Below are 20009 nucleotides of genomic sequence, written 5' to 3' on the forward strand. Positions count from 1 at the left end.
CTCATATGGAGATTTCATTTTTCTCTCTTGTGAATAAAGAAAATAAAGAAAATGTAAAGCAAAACATGAAAATATTGAAAGAATTTCTGATATGAGAAATTTCAAATAAAGCAGTTTACTTAAGTTACTTAGTTAAGTCTCAAAGGCTGCAATTCCATTCCAGTTAATGGCTCTGACAGAAAGCATTTAACAGAAATATAGGGTAATTACAAGATAAAATACAGACAGTTACTCCTGTTTTTATACTTAAGAGGCTTATTTTTTAATGTATTTTTTAATACATCAGGTTGTTTAAGGTTCAACCTATAGTACCCTTCAACCATAATAGTACATTAATGCACTGAATGGGCAAAAAGTTGAGAAAAAAGAAAAAACTTGTTAAATTGATTTGAAGACAAGTATTTCTTAAAAAAAGCACAAGCTGTCAGAGGGAAGACTGTTCTAAAAGACAGGAGTAAAGAGAGAATGAAAGGAGGAAAAAATTCTGTGACTTCAGAGTGGAAATGTGAAAGAGCAGTGAATAGCTGCTATTCATGTTTTAAGAGATTAAGAAGAAAGCATGGGAATTATTGATACTAATTTTGATGAACAGTAATAGTAATGATGAACATACCTGTAGAAAATGCACACATCAGAAACTGAACAACTGTGTGAAATGGAATGTACTGAAGAGAGATGGACTGGTTTACATGCCTCATGAAAATATTTAAATAAAGTAAAAATAAAATATTTGGATTTTAATCCTTTTCATGAATAGTTCTACAGATGTCAAAGCTTTTTAAGGCTCACACTTGAAAATTGATTTATTCTGAACAAATGGATTCCAAATAAATCATGAACTGATGTTTAAAAAAATAATATATAAAATTTTATATACTGCTTGGAAAGAAGCATATAAAATAATATATATAAAATAAAGTAGTATATTTTATATACTGCTTTATTATATACACTGCTTGAAAAAAGTCAACAGACATCATAGTGTGAGGAACAAACAGCCATGCCATCCACATTAACAAGATGTGGGACAGCCTTTCACTGCAGTGACTGCAGCAATCCTGCAATTTATACTGGCTACAAACACGTGACTTGTTACATAACATGATGCCTTTTGCTCATAGAGGTGTATGTTGACTTCTTTCTAAGTAGTGTATATATATTCTTTTGAGTGTGTACATATACACACAACATGTGTACATACATAAATACCTACCTACCTTTTAGTCTTCTGAGGGGTAGATTTTTTCTCTACTACACCATAATCTTGTGGTTCAATTAAACAAGATAATTCATGGCTGGGAATGAAAATTATTAAAATTTACTTTAGATAAATGTAGTCATCAATATTATTATGTATGACATTAATTTCTTAACACATTTTATATTGAATATTCTTATTTTAAAAAATATTTTTTCTCATGACAAGATTCTGTCACTTGCTTGTGCAAATGGCAGAATCTTGTTTTTTTCTTTCAGAAGAAAAAAACAAAATACTTCGATATATCAGTATGTTAAAAATAAACAGGTCTATTAAAATTGGATTAAATAAAATACTTTTTAATACCACATTATCCAGTTTCTACATTAAGCAGAAGTATTTTGGTTGCAGACAGTAACTCATGTAAAAATACTCTCCTTTTGTTGGACATTTGGTTGTTGTTATTATTATCTGAGATCTCCAGGGAATCAAAGTCTCATCGAGAGAGAGGCCATATATCACCCAAACCAGCTGTCATAACTTCCATTAAACTTATTTGCACATTAGATGCACTTACCTCTAAAGGCAACTATTCCACTCACTCACTGCTAGTGAGAAAAATTTAGTTTATACCCTTTCTTAACCACCAACTTCCTTGGATGCCCCATGTTCTCTCCTCATCTTCCCTATAATAAAAAATTTCATTTGATGATATCCTATAATAACACCAATTCTGAAGTTTATACACCTCTATCATATCATCCCTCTTTCTCCTTTTATCTAACTTAGAGTATGTAGTCCACATAATCTAAATTCCATAATCTTATTATATTCTTTGTAACTCTTCCTTGACTAGTGATATCAGGGATGAGTTACACCTTGTACCTTTTCTACAATTTCTTTTCCTCTAGGAGCCTAAGTGCAGTCTTATCAAGGCCTTGTAAAGAGGGAAATTGACTTCCTTATCTTATTTGTCAAGGTTTGCTTCAATATCATAATTATCCTCTGATTTGTATTTGCAATTTTTGCTATGCGACCTTTGAACTTCAAATTCCTATCCACCATTGTACGAAGATTCCTAGCCTCATCAGTCTCTTGTAGCATAACCCTGCTAATATAATATGCCAATGGAAATCTCATCATGCCACAGTGCATAACTTGACACTTACTAACATTAAACTGATGGCCATTTTCATTAGCCCAAATTTCCAGCCTATTCACAAGTGCTGGATATCAGTAGCAGCCCTGATCATCTTGCTTACATCATCAACAAACAATTGCATATCTCCATTAGATCCTTCCTAATGTCATTAATGTATAGATTGAACAACAATGCCCAAGGACTGAACCTTGGACTACACCACTGGTCACCTGAAATCTGGCAGATTTGCACCCACCATATACCACTTTTTGATGTCTGTATGTCAACCATCCACTTATCCAAGTCAAGAGTTTATATTCTAATCTCACATTCTCAGGTTTATGCAAGCCTTTGGTATCCTATCAAATGCCTTAGTGAAATCCCAATAGTGTATCCACACCTTTTATTCAACTCAGCCCATAACACTGTTACAAAATATGGAACAAACTACTAAAATGTGACTTCCCTTTAAGTAAACCCATGCTGTTCCTTGCAGAGCATAGATTGTCAGTCTATCCATTTCTCTATGCAAGTTCTTACCAACTGCTCTAAAATCTTAACCACCACATCAGAGATACCAATAGGTTGGTAGTTAGACATGTCAGTTTTTGCACCAACCTTGCTCAATGGGACTTATCATACATTCTTCCCACTTCTGTAGTATCTTTCCTGAGCTGAAGCTCAAGTTATACAAACATATCAAAGGCCTAGCCAATTCGGCTGAACATGTCTTTAGCATACATGCTGATATTCCATCTGTCTCCACTGACAAATTGTTATATGGCTATGCAACAGTGCTCTTCAACCTTATCTCATGCACTCTAACTGTTCGCACAATTAGTAATAGCACTGTGCATCATGTTATATGCTCCTGGTTGATATATCTTAGCAAAATGAGCATTCATTAACTGAACAATCTCATTAGCTTCTGACAGAGTACCATCTGTATTCAGTAAGTTATTCTTTCACATTCATTCTTTCTTTTACTTGCAGCATAATGATAAAACTTTTGGATGGCATTTAGCCTGCATAGCAAATTTTTTTTTTTCGTACACCGATTTAGCTTTCCGTGCAATACTTGTTACTTTTCTGGCCTGCGCTTTATGTATTTCATAACTTCTCTCACTCTTATTCTCATGATACTCCTTTCACATAATCTTTTCCTTATGGATCTCTTGATTATTAAGGTTACACATCCATTTAACTCACAGCCTATTTATTCTTCAAACTCTGAAACTCTTATGCAGAATCTCCATTTGACAGTACAGTACTCTATTAATGCTAAATAATTATGGAAGTCACTTATGTAAGTGTTTATTTGTGGAATTTACAGTTATGTTTCATAGCCATTTTCAATACACTACAGGAAGATAACCACAAGAGAGAGAGAGAGAGAGAGAGAGCAACAATTAAATCGAAAGCACATAATATGTGCTATTGACTACAAGAGAATAGCTCCATAAATACATGAATAGTCAGTATTAATGAGGATAACTTCGCAAAATTGAGACAGATTAAGGCAATCGTTTTTGTTAAGGTTAGGATTGTGAATGTGTGTTTTTTTTTTTGTTTGTTTTGTTTTAGTTTCTTCATTCCAGGAATGAAGATCTAAGAGACTGTTGAGTTTACTGATTCGTGATTGAGTTTGGTCTTTACCAATGCTTCTGTAAGCTTTCTTTGTACAGTCTTTCCAGAAGAAAATAGCTTTTGTGTAAAACTTGGGTATTATTTTACTGAATTCTGTGTTTTGTAGATAAGGCATGGCTTGCTAAACCAGATTTATTGGGCTCCTTAAGTGAAATATATTCCTGATTTTCTTCAAGACAAATTGGCGCAGAACAACCAGTCTGTCCATAATAACATAAGTCACAAGAATGGGAGATTCTGTAAACTCCAGGGAAGGAAGGAAGGAAAGAAAGAAAGAAAGGGGTGGATATTTGTCTCTTGGAGAAATAAAGAGGATATTTAGTTTATGAACTGGACAGAAAGAGACTTATAAGTCAATTTGGTGAAGAAGTCTTGCTATTCTTTCTGAAAGTCCTTTAACATATAGAAGACAAATAACCCTCCTCAAGAAGAAAACTTCTTTTTGAGGAGGGTTAAGATGAAGACCATAATTATTGATTATTTTATCGATAGTTATTGTATCATACCTATTAAGCTCTGATAATAGTTCCTTGCTTAGAAGAGAATCGGTTGGACATATTTTACGAGTTCTGTCGACTAAAGATTTGATTACACCATCTTTCTTACAAGGGTAACAATGTGAGTTAGAATCAATATATTTCCCAGTATGAGTTGGTTGTCCATATACTGAGAACTGTTAGCTGATGTAGAATGAGAATGTACAGAAAAGGAAGATGGAATGTCCAGAAGAAGTTATCTTCTACTTTGAGGATAAATTGAATTCTTAGGTTTACTAAATTAATTTTCTCAAAATACAGCAAAAACATCAACATATCTATACCAAATTGATGGTTTAAGCGAAAAAGCATTGAGAATATGATGTTCAAAATGTTCTGTAAAGTAATTAATTGGAGTAGGGGAAATGGGAGATGCCATAGCCGTTCCTTTTGTTTGTATAGTTTATTCTGACAACCGAAGTATCCTGAATTAATGACAAAGTTAAATAAATTTACAATATCAGTCAGAAGAATATTTGTAAAGAGTAAGACTACATCAAAATTTACTAGATTTGTGGGTTGTAAGGATAATCCTGAAATTTATTGATTTTTTTTTTAATGTAAAAAGCAGATATTGTTAGAGATATTTACCAAATATCTCTTTTAGTAAAGAGATAATTAGTAAATATCTCTTTACTAAAAGCAGAGTTAACCACAGAGAGAGGAGATTAGAAGATATTTCGAGAGTTTACATAAGTCAGACATCCTATGCAGATCTTAACGAAACATTTTCTTCGTGTAACTGGGAAAGACCATCAAGTCTTGGAGGAAAAGCATGATGAACCTTTAGCTTTTTTTCTTTGGTTTCTTCATCCCAGGAATGAAGACCTAACAGACTGTTGAGTTTATTGATTTGTGATTGAGTTGGGTCTTTATCAATGCTTCTGCAAGTAATATGATAACAAAGTAGATTATCATCATCAAATTCCTGCCATGTACCCACCAGGGGTGTACAGGATATGATAGTACTACATGAAAAAATTATATCATTACTAACTTCCTATCTACAATTTTCCTCCAAATCAGTCTGTTACCTGTCAAGATTCCAACATTACCCGATCTTATATTTCTATCATCTAAGGCACTTTGTACCGTATCAATCCACCTATATCTTGGTCTTCCTCTGGGTGACTTTCCTGCCAACCTGGCAGAGAACACTTGTTTTGCTAATCTTTCCTCTCCCATTCTATTTAAGTGACCATACCATCTGAGATTAGCTCTGCTAACGCATTCCTGGATGCTGACAATGTCAAGTTCTTTCCTAATATCCTCATTTTTAATATGATATTGCCATTGATGCCATCTGTTCACGCCTCTAATCTTTCTCAGGACTCTCATATCTGCGGTCTCTAGTCTTTGGTCAAGTGTTTTACTTCTGACCCAGCTCTCAGATCCATAAGTTAAAATTGGTTTGAACACTGTCTTGTATACAGTTAATTTAGTGTTCCGACTAATTTCTCTTTTATTCCATATGAATTTACTCAATTGACTTCCCACCATACCAGCTTTGCTGATTCTGTTGTCTATTTCTATATTTAATTTACCATCTTCAGTAAAAATCGTGCCTAAGTAGCTGAAATGTTTTACTTGTTCCACAGGTTCTCCATTCACAACACAGTTGACATTTTCAATGATTCTGCCTATTTTCATTGTCTTTGTCTTTTTATTGCTGACCTTCATACCATATCTATTACAACAGCCATTCAATTTAGTCAGAGAATCTTGCAGACTTGTAGCGGATTTATTTAGAAGTATAACATCATCTGCATAAAGCAAAGAGCTGACATTAACATCTCCAATTTTGATATCATGTTTAACACGACTTTCCTTCATAATGTGATCCATATAGATAATGAATAACTGAGGGGATAATGTACATCCTTGTCTCACACCAGATTTAACATTAAACCATCTTCCTGTATTTCCTTCAATTCTAACTGCTGACTTACAACTCAAATAAAGACTAAGTATTGCTTGATATAATGCCCCATTGACACCATATAACTGCAGCGTATTGAACAGCTTCTCTCTTGGCACCTTATCATATGCCTTTTCCAAATCAACAAAGCTTAAATACAGATCTTTGTTATATTCCCATGCTTTCTCAACTATTTGTCGTAAAGTGAAAATCTGATCCTAACAGCCTCTGATTGGCCTAAATCCAGCTTGTTCTGCATCAAGCTTTTCTTCAACAATACTTCTCAACTGTTTCTCAAGTATACTTGCATAGTTCTTGCCAGGAACACTCAGTAGTGAAATAGCTTTGTAATTCTCACATTCAGTTTTATTTCCCTTTTTATATGTGGGTACTATGAGGGATCTACTCCAATCATCAGGAATTCATCCCTCTGTCCAGGCTTTCTGAACTATGCAGTGCAGCCACTGTAAGACTCTTATACCACCATACTTCAGCATTTCTGGTCGAATATCATCTACTCCAGCTGCCTTTCCACATTTCAAGCCTTTGATGGCTTTTTCTACTTCAAGTATGGATATGTATTCCTGCCTGCATGCCTGATCAGTGTTTTTTACCACTGTGCTGTCATCACTGCTTGTTTCATTTAGCAGTATTTCAAAGTAATTACTCCATACTTGAAGGATATCTTTTTCTCCAGTTTTCATGTCACCTTTATCATCTCTAACTCCTTTTACAGCACTTTTTCCCCCATTCCTAAGCTTCTTCAACAACCTCCAGAATATTTTGCCACCTTCTTGATATTTATTTTCTATATTCTTGCCAAAGTCCTCCCATGACTTTTGTTTAGCTAGTTTTAGACAGTGTTTAGCTTTCTTACATTTGTCTCTGTATTCTCTAAGAGCACAAGCTGACTTATTTGCCAGGAACTTTTGATATGCTTTCTTCTTTTTCTTCACTGCCTCTTTAACTTCCTGTGTCCACCAGGGAGTTCTGATTTTTTTATCCTTGCAGACAAGCTCACCACATGCCTCTCTGGCAGAATCAATTAATGTTTTCTTCAGAGTTTGCCACTGAATCTCCAAGGTTTGATTCCTGTTCTCAAACTCTTTCATTTTTTCTTCAATAATCTTTGTGTATTTTAGTCCACAGTTCACATCTGAGAGCTGCTCAACTTTTATTCGCTTTAAAACTTTCTTACATGTTATTCTTTTCAATATGAACTTCAATTTTATCCTGCTCAAGACTAAATAGTGATCGCTTCCAATTTCAAATCCTCTGTACACTCTGGTGTCCTGCACCAGGTAGAAAACATTACTATCAACAATAACACAGTCAATGAGACTTTTCTTATTCCTAGCCTCTTCTCTCCATGTGAATTTGTGCACATTTTTATGTTGGAACATGGTGTTAGTAATAACCAGTCCATGTCCTGAGCAGAAATCCAACAGATATTTGCCATTATTATTAGCTTTGCTCTTTTCTCCAAATTTTCCCAAAATATTTTTGTATGTCTCACAATCAATTCCTACTCTGCTATTTAGATCCCCAACAAGGACCAACTTTTCCTTTTTCATTGTGTCAGTTGCTTTTTCTAAAGCCTCAAAAAATTCCTCCACTTCTACCTTAGTAGAACCTTCTGTGGGACCATAGGCACAAATAAGTCTCATTGTCCAGTTCCCCATTCTCATATTTGCCCACATTACTCTACTTGAGACTGGCTGCCATTCAAGAAGATTAGCCTCGTATTTTGTGTTGAATACTATAGCTACTCCTTCTTTTCCTTGATTGTCATTGCTTGAATATAACATTTTGTATTTATTGCTCAGAAAGATCTCACCAGTTTGACCCTTTTTTGTTTCAGTCACCCCTATTATGTCAATCTGGTACTTATCTAATTCCTCAGCTAGCTCCATTTCTTTGCCATTCAGGCTTCTTATGTTGATAGTACCGATCTTTAACTCTGGTGATGTTGAGTTGGGGTTTGTTTTCAGATTTGTTCCAGTAGCTGATTTTTCGCTGTTTGCCCTGGTTCCCTGGCGAAAACAACAGGGGCCTTGTTTAACCGGGCGACGCCCCAGCCGGCATGAAATTTTGTCATGTTGTACCATCGTTTTTTATTTTGGTTTAACCAATAAGAATACAATTTGGTCAGCTAAATCCCAAATTGCCAGCCCATCCTCGTTCGTTCAGTATCCAAGTAGATACCCAACAGGGTGCCCCAAGAGAAGGTGAGGATTGGACATTAGGTCAGAAGCCCTGGTCGGTTCTCCGCATTCCTTTAAAGGCTATGTGGAGGTCTCCTCTCTGTTATACAGCTTTTACCCTTAAGCACCCCCAAAAACAAAGTAGATTAAATTTTTTTAAAAAAACTGTTCTTATCATGAACAGCAACCACATTACCTTTGTTGGCCTTAGTAATAATTATATTCATGTGTAGAGGCTTAAGTGCTGTGAGGACATCATGTGAGGCTTAATGGAATGTATACAGCACTCAGAAAGGATTAACATAGTATTAATACTTCCTATATTTCGTCCTAGTCACTAGGACATCATCGGGGATTACCAAAACAACTAATGTAACATGAACACAAATATTATACAATTCTAAGCCCAACCACATGGGTGACACTAAAGTCCTATCTAGGTGGAGCACCCTCTAAGGGTGGTTGTAGGTGGCCTGGAATGTAAGGTGGGACCTCTGGTGAATAGTGTTTCCCAAATCTTCGGAAGCTTAATGCAACCGTATTTATTGAGATTTGGTTGATTTCTGAGAGCTGCTGCTTCTAAGAATAATCTCTCTTACTTGAATTTGCTGTGGTGGAGCATGGTGGTTTTCTTCCAAGAGACCCTGTAGGTGGTGTCCAAGACATGGTCAGCCAAGCCTGACTGACCATAGTTGTGTTTACAGATGTAAGACTTGTGTTCCTCCAGGCAGATGGATGCTGATCTGCCTGTCTGTCCAAAGTACGCCAGCTTACAGGAATAGGGTACTTTGTAAACTCCAGGCAGAGAGAGGAGGGAGCTGATCTTTAATAGAATGGATAAGGGTAGTTTGCAGTGGGGCTTATATGCTGTGTGTAGGTTGTACTTTTTTAGAATCTTGGCTATTTTTTTGGATGTTCCCGGATGTAGGGTATGGTGATGGCATTTTAAAACTCTTGTTGACAAGAAGGATGGGGAATGGGGGAGGAACTGATTTTTTTTTGATACTGTGATCGCTGTAGTCATCGGAGAGGAAAGTGCTGTGTATGTGGTTAAGCTCAGTAGTGAGGGCGGTTCCACTGGAACAAAGGGTAGTTTGCAGTGGGGCTTATATGCTGTGTGTAGGTTGTACTTTTTTAGAATCTTGGCTATTTTTTTGGATGTTCCCGGATGTAGGGTATGGTGATGGCATTTTAAAACTCTTGTTGACAAGAAGGATGGGGAATGGGGGAGGAACTGATTTTTTTTTGATACTGTGATCGCTGTAATCATCGGAGAGGAAAGTGCTGTGTATGTGGTTAAGCTCAGTAGTGAGGGCGGTTCCACTGGAACAAAGATTGTGGGCTCTCTTGTTAAGAGTTTTAATAATGCCATATTGTTGAGAGGGGTGGTGGTGGGAGAGTTTGTGAATGTATCTGCCTGTGTGTGTGTGGGTTTTCTGTATACAGTGAAGGCAAGTGTACCATTTGTCTGAGTGCTGTATACATTCCATTAAGCCTCCAACATAATAATTATATTACTATTACTTTTTAGAGAAGATAAAGCATTAAATTCATTTTTGATAGATTCCTTTGAATAAAATATATACTGATTGAAACCCGATACTAACAATAGTATATGGAAGGTTATAAAGGTATTTACATAATGGGAATAGTTTTTGGAGCTAAAGCATAATCTAATCCTTTTAATAAAACTGATATTTCATCATTGGATAATGGATGGCCTGAATATTATTGACAAATTTTGAGGAGTCAATCTGGTTACTTACTGGCATATTTTTCTCATTCAAAATTAAATTTCTGTATATGACACTTTTTAACTCTGATGAAATTTTTTTCTGATGAGTCAGACTAAATCTTATAGATAGCATCTTCTTCAATGGACAGGATATCGAATAATTCATCATAATAGAATCAACATTATGACTGATAAAGAATAGATGCTCCTCTGCTTTACTGATCCCATTAATTAATAATGCAGAACTTTCTTTTCATATACAATTTAGTATACGATTGAGATTATAAATTTTGAATATATACCTTTTATTTACTGAAACTTGTTCTTTGCATGTGGTAACTGTAACGTTGACACAAATATCAGAAATGATGTAATAAACAAACAAACAACTAGTCTTACTGTTTAATAGAAGTCAAAATATCTTGCGAATGCGTATTAAACTAAATAACCACACACAAAACGCCCAAATGATAAATTGTCAAACAAGACACCTTACGCAGTGAAGCTCAGAAATACTTCTTCAGACAATAAAAATAAACTTAATTATAAGTGAGATTTTTCAAATTTTATGTTTATACCGTAATTCTATGGGAAATTTCAATATAACTTCAATACAATTCGCAATTCTACACAATAAAATAAACTAAAATAAACTTAATTATAAGCAAGATTTTTAAATTTTTGTGTTTGGCAATTTATCATTTGGACATTTTGTGTGCGGTTATTTAGTTTAATACGCATTCGTAAGATATTTTAACTAGTCTTACTGTTTAATAGAAATCAAAATACTTTGCAAATGCGTATTAAACTAAATAACCGCACACAAAACGCCCAAGTGATAAATTGTCAAACAAGACACCTTAAGCAGTGAAGCTCAGAAATAAAAATTATAAGCAAGATTTTCAATTTTTTTGTTTATACCATTCTTTTAACTCATTTTTACCTGGTAACAGATCAACAGAATAGAATTGCATATTTCATCTTTTATTCCGTCGCCCAGTTGACCGTGTCCCCACAAAAGCTAACTTCAAATAAAATTATCTATTATAGTGAAACCTGTGGAGTACGAGGGTGGTCTGAAAAGTTCTCAGCCTAACAATGAAAAAACGAATTTATAATTTCAAAATTATTTTTTATTTTTCAACATAATCTCCCTTAAGACTAATACATTTATTCCAGCGATGCCACAGCGCCATTATCTTGTCCCTGTAGTGGTTCTCAGTAAGATATGCAAAATATCCCTCTACAGCTGCAATCATCTCCTGATTCGAAGAAAAACGCTGACCAGTGAGGAAGAGTTTTAGTTTTGGGAAGAGATAAATCTGGGAAATAGGGTGGATTTTCCAACAATTCATAGTGCAGATCCCTTAATTTTTCCGTTGCCAAAACACTTTTGTGGGCAGGTGCATTGTCCTGGTGAAAGTGATTTTTTATTCTTCTGCAAACCAGGTCTTTTCTCACAAATTTTTTCATCTAGTCTGGTTAAAAGATCGGAATAATATTCTCCAGTTAGTTATTTACCCTTTTGAAGATAATTAATAAACAAAATGCCTTTAGCATCCCAAAACACGATGCCATGACTTTTCCTGCTGATGGAACAGACTTTTTCTTCTATCTACTGTTTTCACTGCTGTTTGGATTCTGGTGTGTAATGGCGAATCCAAGTCTCATCCATAGTAATAAATTGACACACAAAATCAGTTTCATTCTTGTTAAAACACTCCAAGCACTGTTCAGAGATTTTCATGCAAGTGCGTTTTTGATCTGCTTGTGAGCAAGCACAGCACCCATCTTGTGCAAAGCTTTTTCATATGCAATTCTTCATGCAAAATTTATCCTACACATTCTTTTGAACTGCCCATAGTCTCAGCAATTGCACGCACTTTGACTCGCAGGTCATCCAATACCATATCGTGCACTTGATCGATGATTTATGGTGTTGTTACACTTTTTGGACATCCTTCACGTGGATCATCTTCAAGGCTGGTATGGCAATGGTTTAAACTCGGCAGCCCATTTCTTAATTGTCGAAAACGAAGGAGAAGAGTGCCCATACACTTTTATGAACTTTGAATGAATTTTTGGCGTTAAACCTTCTTTTACCAAAGAATTTTATAACCACACGATACTCAATTTTATCCATTTCATGGGATACAGACAACACTTTTACTTCAGAGAGCTGTATAAAACAAACTACTTGATAGAATGACTTGCAATTTCACATGGATGTTTATGACAGATGTACAATTTAAAAAAAAAAAAATCTCTTCCCGATAGTGTTGTCATCTATGGTCAAGGCTGAGAACTTTTCAGACCACCCTCATATTCATAATTTAAACATACACACGTGACCACAGTACTTAAATTATTTAGTAAGTAAATATTTCGTTCTAAATACATCATAGGATGTCATCAGCACAGTAATTTCAAACGATACTAGGAATAACATACAGTTAGGGTGCATACTTACAATGGAATCCCACTATACGTGCAGTAGCATGATATAGAATTAAATTAAAATAAAATAACATGCATAAATTTATTTTACACAATTAAGGATAACAATTTTCCAAACTTTATTGATAGTAAGAACATCATTATGGTTTAAATCGGGTCTGTGATGTAGGGCTTCAGCACTTTCTTTATTTAAATGCTCATGTTTACATAACAATCTATATAGAAGTTTGGTGTTTTTCATTGGATCCTTTGGTTTGGGTTTTCAACTCCGTGTTGTGCAAACTAGATTTATGTGGTTGATAAGACAGATATGGTCTTGATGTTCAGAGATGTGTTTACTAGTAGATCTCCCTGTCTGTCCATAGTGAGACATCTTACGGGAACGTGGAACTTCGTAAATGCCAGGTAGCATCAAAGGTGAGAGTCTGTCTTTAGGAGAAGGTAGCAAATTAGAGATCTGGTTGATTGGTTTGTAGATAGCAGCAAGTTTGTATTTCTTCATAATTTTTGATAGATGTCAGAGATGCCTTTGACATACGGTATAGGAATTCTACAGGCTTGTTCTCGTCTAGGTTGATGTGTGGGGTAGTAACTGATGATTTTTTGAGTTGTTTTTGGTTTGTATCCATTTAGTATGGCTGTATTTTTGATGATTTCCAATTCTTGGTTTAAAGATTCTTCGACATTGTCTCCCTCTTCACTAATATCTCCTACAAGGAAACAATAGACGTTAACTCAAAAATTTCCATCCAATATTGTTGAATTATTCAAATTTGTTGGTATCCCGATACTTCACATGGAAAGAAAAAATTTACAAGTAAGAGAAAGGAACAGCAATGGGCTCTCCCTTATCAAACTTAGCCAACCTTTTTCTGAAATACCTTGAAGAAAAAATGTTCACGTTTTAACCTAAGCCAAAAATAAATTTGAACCTGAACATTTGTCAAAAATTATGAAGAAATACAAACTTGCTGCTACCTACAAAACAATAAATCAGATCTATAATTTGCTACGCTACCTTCTCCTAAAGACAAACTCTCACCTTTGATGCTACTTGGCGTTTACGAAGTTCCATGTTCCTCTGTCTCACTATGGACAGACAGGGAGCTCTATTAGTAAATGCATCTCTGAACATCAAGATCACATCCGTCTTAACAAACCGCACAAATCTGGACTCGCACAACACAGAGTTGAAAACCCAAACCATAGGATCCAATGGAAAAACACCAAACTTCTACATAGATCATTATATAAACATGAGCGTTCATATAAAGAAAGTACTGAAATTGTCATCCTTGCTACCCTAAAGTTTGAAATTGTCATCCTTGATTGTGTAAAATAAATTCGATGCAGCAAAAAATTTCAAGGCTCTTTGCATCGACTTTTACAGAGGTCACATTTAGAAAGCTTACCAAAATAATTTTGTTTGTTACTGTAAATATAATACTAAAAGCCTATGTATAAAGCCCAAGAGAAATTAGCTTGCTCACTTGTATAAACAAAAGATGTCTAAATGTTAAAGCCAAGGGCAATGGCTTTGCCATCGGAATATTTTTTGATGTTAGTGCTCTAATTGAAGTGTAAGAGAACTCTTTTGTTTACAAACTCAGTCTAAGACCACCTTCAAGGTCAGTGGTAAAAGGGGGTGCCATGAATCAAACATAGTTCCGCAGTCCGGTAAAATGGATTAAAAATGCACTTAAGGGGAGAAAGAGAAGTCGGCGTTAGTAGAAGATCAAGAGAGTTATGCATAAATGTTTGGGGGTCTCAATCCTTCATCCAGGGTTCCGTGGAAGGATGAATATAAAAGGGATGGATCTTCGACTATCAAGATCGACATATTTTTTCGGCTGAGACACACTGAGATTGGAAGGAGGTAAAGAGGAGAAGGAAGTCGATCCACCGCAAGTCATCCAGATCACATGACATTGTGATCTGGATGACTTGCGGTGGATCGACTTCCTTCTCCTCTTCTTCGCAGTTTGTTCCAGAGTCCTTAGGTTCTTCTCCGTCTCAGGTTTTGAATTTCTCCTCAGAGAATCTCGGAGCACTGGTGTCTCATCTAGAATGGAATCGATTAGCCATGGAGGAAGCAGCTGTGCCAGACCAGAATGCTTTACTGCTTACACGAATCTGAATATGCTATGAACGTTGAACCCCTTTGCCCAAGTTTCCATTCTAGATGAGACGCCAGTGCTCCGAGATTCTCTAAGGAGAAATTCAAAACCTGAGACGGAGAAGAACCTAAGGACTCTGGAACAAACTGTGAAGAAGTGCACTAAAGGGATAAAGAACTTATGTGAGTTGTTTATTACATATTATATTGTTTATGATGTAAGAGAACTATCTTAGATGGACTGCTAAGTTTATAGTGCTAAGATAGATAGAGTCTGAGAGTAATTGATGCAAGTTAATAGTCGGAATTTGTAGGTGTATAGACCAGAACATAATAATTTCCTAAATTAGGCTAGAAGTTTAATTATTGATTGCAGTGAATTCTAAAGTTTTATGCTACATAATTGCAGAAAATTGCTATAGAAGTTTTGTTCCATAATAGTTAGCTTAAACTAGGAGTTATAAATTTTGTTGCAGTGATTCTTTCAAAAATCTGTTACATAATTGCGGAAAATTGCTATAGAAGTTTTGTCATATAGAGCCTAGCTTAAACTGAAGTTAGAAGAAGTCATTCCCAATTGTATGAGTTGTATGTTCAATCTTAGTATAAATAAACTTGTTATATATTCAAGGAGTGCCACCTGATCTTTAATCCTGTATGTGGGAAGTTAAATGATAGCTACAATTAGGAGCACATAAAAGTCATGACTGCATATTAATCATTTAGAATGGGTTTATGTTAGAGGGTTTATTGTATAGAGACCTACTGGAGGTATACTATTTCTTATACCACGAGGAGACCACTAGTGGTGCAGTCGTTAATAAAAATAAATTTCTAGTGCTCTCAGGTGTAAGAATATAAAATTACAGAAGGTATAGTAAATAAGAATAGAAAGAATTGCATTAATACAGTATATAGAAAGGAATTAAATATAGAGCAAAGATAAATATAGAACGCAGAAAGATACAAGGAAATAGAATAAGCATATGTTTACAATTGCACAGTAATCAATTAACACACAACAACAGTAGGAAAAACTACAGATCATTATATAAACATGAGCGTTTATATAAAGAAAGTGCTGAAGCCTTCCATCACAGACCCAATTTAAACTGTAATGACGTTCTTACTATCCCTAAAGTTTGAAAAATTGTCATCCTTGATTATGTAAAATAAATTTATGTATGTTATTATATTTTAATTTAATCTAATTTATTTTTTATCATATATATTTTAATTTCATTCTATAATGCACTACTGCACGCATAGTGGGATTCCATTGTAAGCATGCGCCCTAACTGGTATGTTATTACTAGTATTGTTTATATTTATTTATTTATTTATTAAATAATTTAAGTACTGTGGTCACATGTGTATGTTTAAGTTTGAAATAAAATTCTACCACAAATTGAAACATGCCATATAATGTATGTGAGAGTCTGCTGCCAGCTTGAAGCAGAAGCGACACACAAACAAGCAGCAATAAAATTCAACCAAAGGGTGAAACTTTGTGTCATTTAAGCCAGCCTGAGCGACACAAAGTGGTACACAAGCGGTAATGAGAAGTTCTGTTGGAACAATAAACGGGCAAAACATTATTCCGTCATGAACATGTTAAAACTGAGAAATACATAGTGAATGTTGTTATGGCAGTTTCAGATATTATGAAATTTGGTTGAGAGAATCAGCATTTCAACTCAAAAACTGTCAGCTTGCCTTTGTTGTTGGGTTGCATGATCTTTTGTTAATATCGCACCAATCATATGCATGTCTTCATAGCTGCTCAATCTCTACTGGACTACCACTGAGGTCTGTTACACACCCTGCTTTCACTTCTCATTAAGTCATTCATGAAGGATTGTTCATTACATATCTCAAGGCTTGTAAATTACTGGTAATTTTTGCTTGAAATAATGGGAAAGAAGATGACACTATTTAGGTAGATAACTTTGACAATGAACACAAGGAAACCACTCTCGAAGCTGGAAGTAGCAATAGTGAGTAAGAGATTCTTGGTAAGTCATACCCATTTTCAGTTTATTCCTGAAAACTTTAATTTCCGAAAATCCCCACATATCTCTCACCACAATTTTTTAGCTTTAATTTCGGGAAAAAAGTGCGAGCTATATTCAAGTAAATATGGTAATACTAAATAATTATGGAAGTCATTTACATAAAATTGTTTATTTGTAGAATTTTTCAATTCTACCATTTTCAATACACTACAGAAAGATAACTACAAGAAAGAGAAAGCAACAATTAAATTGAAAGCAGGTAATATTATATGTGCTATTGACTGCAGGAGAATAACTGCAGGAGATTGATATGGGGTTGGGGGGGGATTGAGACAGCCTTCCCGTGCCCCCCCCCCCCACCCACCACCACCAGTAGTGTTACCTTCTGGTATATTGTTCTTTCTTCAGACATAAGAAGCCCCAAAGATGAATCACAGGTAACATGAAGCTAATGTCTCAAACAAGGCGTCCAAAGGTACCAAGCCTCCTGGACCACTTACAGCAACTATGATGAATTCAAAACTTAAAAAGCTCCATGTCGGCTTGATCGTCGCCCGGAATAACAAGGATCGCATTGCTTGTTTGGGTGGAGGGCAAGCTTCGAAAAATAAGCTACAGTCACCTAAACAAAACTCCCTCAAGATATGTTCCCTAAACATAGGACTATCTAAATCCAAAGCCATCGGTAAAATAGCCAAAGACAAAGCAATTGACGTCTTGGCTCTCCAGGAAACCCATGTGCCTGACACAGCTCTCAATAGACTAAAGATCCCAGGCCTAATTCTCGTATCTTATAACTGCCATCCCAAGCATGGCCTGGCAACCGACATCCAGCCTGGCTTCAAGAACATAACCTGATACAGAATACTGCATAGTTATTAAAATTCAAAATACCACCATCTACAATGTCTACAAACCACCATCGCAATCCTGGCCTGATCAGATGGACCTATTCAGGTGAAATACTGTGTCCACAGTATTTCACCTGAACAATGCAGAGGTATTGGATATTGGAGTGAGCCTGGACAGAAGCCTAACCTATAAAAGACACATCACCAACCCGTCCAACAAATTAAAACGAGAAACAATATCATTTCAAGGCTTGCTGGAACAATCTGGGGTTGTGGTGCAGAAGTCCCCTAAGGTCGTCTGCACTAGCCCTCGCATTCTCTGCAGCAGAATATTGTGTCCCTGTCTGGGAAAGAAGTGCTCACACTAACATAATAGACACTCAGCTAAACTCAACCATGTGCATAATTAGTAGGACAGTGAAAAGCATCCCTCTCTCCTGGCTGCCTGTCCTATCTAACATTGCTCCACCAAACATATGGTGGAGCAATTGAAGCACCAGACAAGCCTTGTTTAAAGAATTTAATAAAGCAATGAGCAACCCACTCCTGCCCCTGCACCAGACTCATAAATCCACCTGGTCTTCGCCTAAAATCTAGAAAGCCTCTCTGGGCCATGGAGGAACTCGCTTCAGCTACCCTGGCATCAACACCTGACATGTGGAGAGAATACTGGTCCAACAATCTCCCAACAAACAGCTTCATGGTAGAAGATCCCTGTGCTCTGCAGTCTGGTTTTACTCTTCAAGAACTAACCAGGGCAGATGTGGCTACCTACTACATAAATAGGGACTGTGCAACCACCCTTATTGTGATTGTTCTCGCGTGGCTCAGACGATTATTCATATTGTGAACGATTGCCCAAGGCACGAATTTCACGGTGGTGGCCTACAGGACATCCACAAGGTGACGGATGAGGCCTTGGACTGGCTTTCCAGTCTGGACATTGACTTGTAGTTGGTATGGTGGTGGTTATGGAGGAAATAGAAGATTCAAGGTCCCGTTCATCACGAAGATGTTATTCTCATAGCCACTCTCATAGTCCTCGAAGTATCAGCAGAACTCCTCCTCCTGCTAGAAGATGATGATGCAAAGTGAAATGGGTTTTCCTCTAATGGATCAAGATTTCACAAAAGTCACAACTGCTCTTTAATAAAACCTTGGATACAGCTACATTTGTGTTGTGATGCGTTGAGAGAACATGCAGGCATGTCATATTTGGTGCAGTAGGATGATAATTTTCCCTGACTCTATTATAGCACATTACTTTTGCTATTTTTTAAAAAAAAGGAAGGCTTGGAATACAGTTTGTGCCTTTTATGTAGTGAACTTTTACATATTAAGATTTTCATCATTTGTTTCTGGAGATTGTGATTGTACATTTCACTTGTCAGTTTCACAAAGCCACATGCGTAAATAAATAAATAAAATAGATATTAAAGAAATAAATTAAAGATAAATATTAAATTATTTTACATTTAAATAATCACAATTTATGAAATGCATGAATGGTGAGTATTAATGATGACAACATCCTAAAATTGGGATAGATTAAGGCAATCATTTTTGTTAAGGTTAGGATTGTGAATGTGTGCTTCATAGCTTTCTTTATAACACAAAATCCAGTGGAATAATACCAAAGTTCTATTTTCTTCTGGAAAGACTATATAAAGAAAGCTATGAAGCACACATTCACAATCCTAACCTTAACAAAAATTATTGCCTTAATCTGTCTCGATATTGGGAAGTTATCCTCACTAATACTCATGATTCATCTGTTTCTTAAATTGTAATCAATTATTTAAATTTAAATAATTTATTTATTTTTAATTTATTTCTTAATATTTTAATGCAGGTGGAGTTATTCTCCTGCAGTTGATAGGCACATATAATATCATGCTTTCAATTGTTGTTCTCTCTCTTTTTGTGGTTATCTTTCTGTGGTGTACTGAAAATGGCTATGAAACATAGCCAAAAATTCTACAAATAAACAATTTTATGTAAGTTACTTATGTAATTATGTATTAATATGCCTTTGATTTACATCTAAATTTTCAAATCAGTGCAGTACTCTGTTCATCCTTTATATGGGCACCAATGGAATCTTGTAAACAAGATAAATGCAAACATGGCACTGTAGTCAAGTTCAGTATTACAGTATGTTATTCAATAAACAAAAATGTGTGACAATTAC

General features: G+C 35.6%; 1 protein-coding gene across 1 annotated transcript in view; it reads right to left on the reverse strand.

The window, feature by feature from the left end:
* The window catches only part of Rgl (Ral guanine nucleotide dissociation stimulator-like), a 240729-nt gene that overhangs the window by 62600 nt on the left and 158120 nt on the right, over positions 1–20009 (reverse strand). The window contains exon 12 of the mRNA XM_090395825.1: positions 1218–1295. Coding sequence (XP_090251951.1) covers positions 1218–1295 — 78 coding nt within the window. The remainder of the gene's footprint in view (positions 1–1217; positions 1296–20009) is intronic.

The sequence above is a fragment of the Typopeltis vanoorti genome, chromosome 1 (genome assembly GCF_054136105.1).
Source record: "Typopeltis vanoorti isolate ZY-2024b chromosome 1, IOZ_Tvanoo_1.0, whole genome shotgun sequence".
NCBI classification, from domain to species: Eukaryota; Metazoa; Arthropoda; class Arachnida; order Uropygi; family Thelyphonidae; genus Typopeltis; species Typopeltis vanoorti.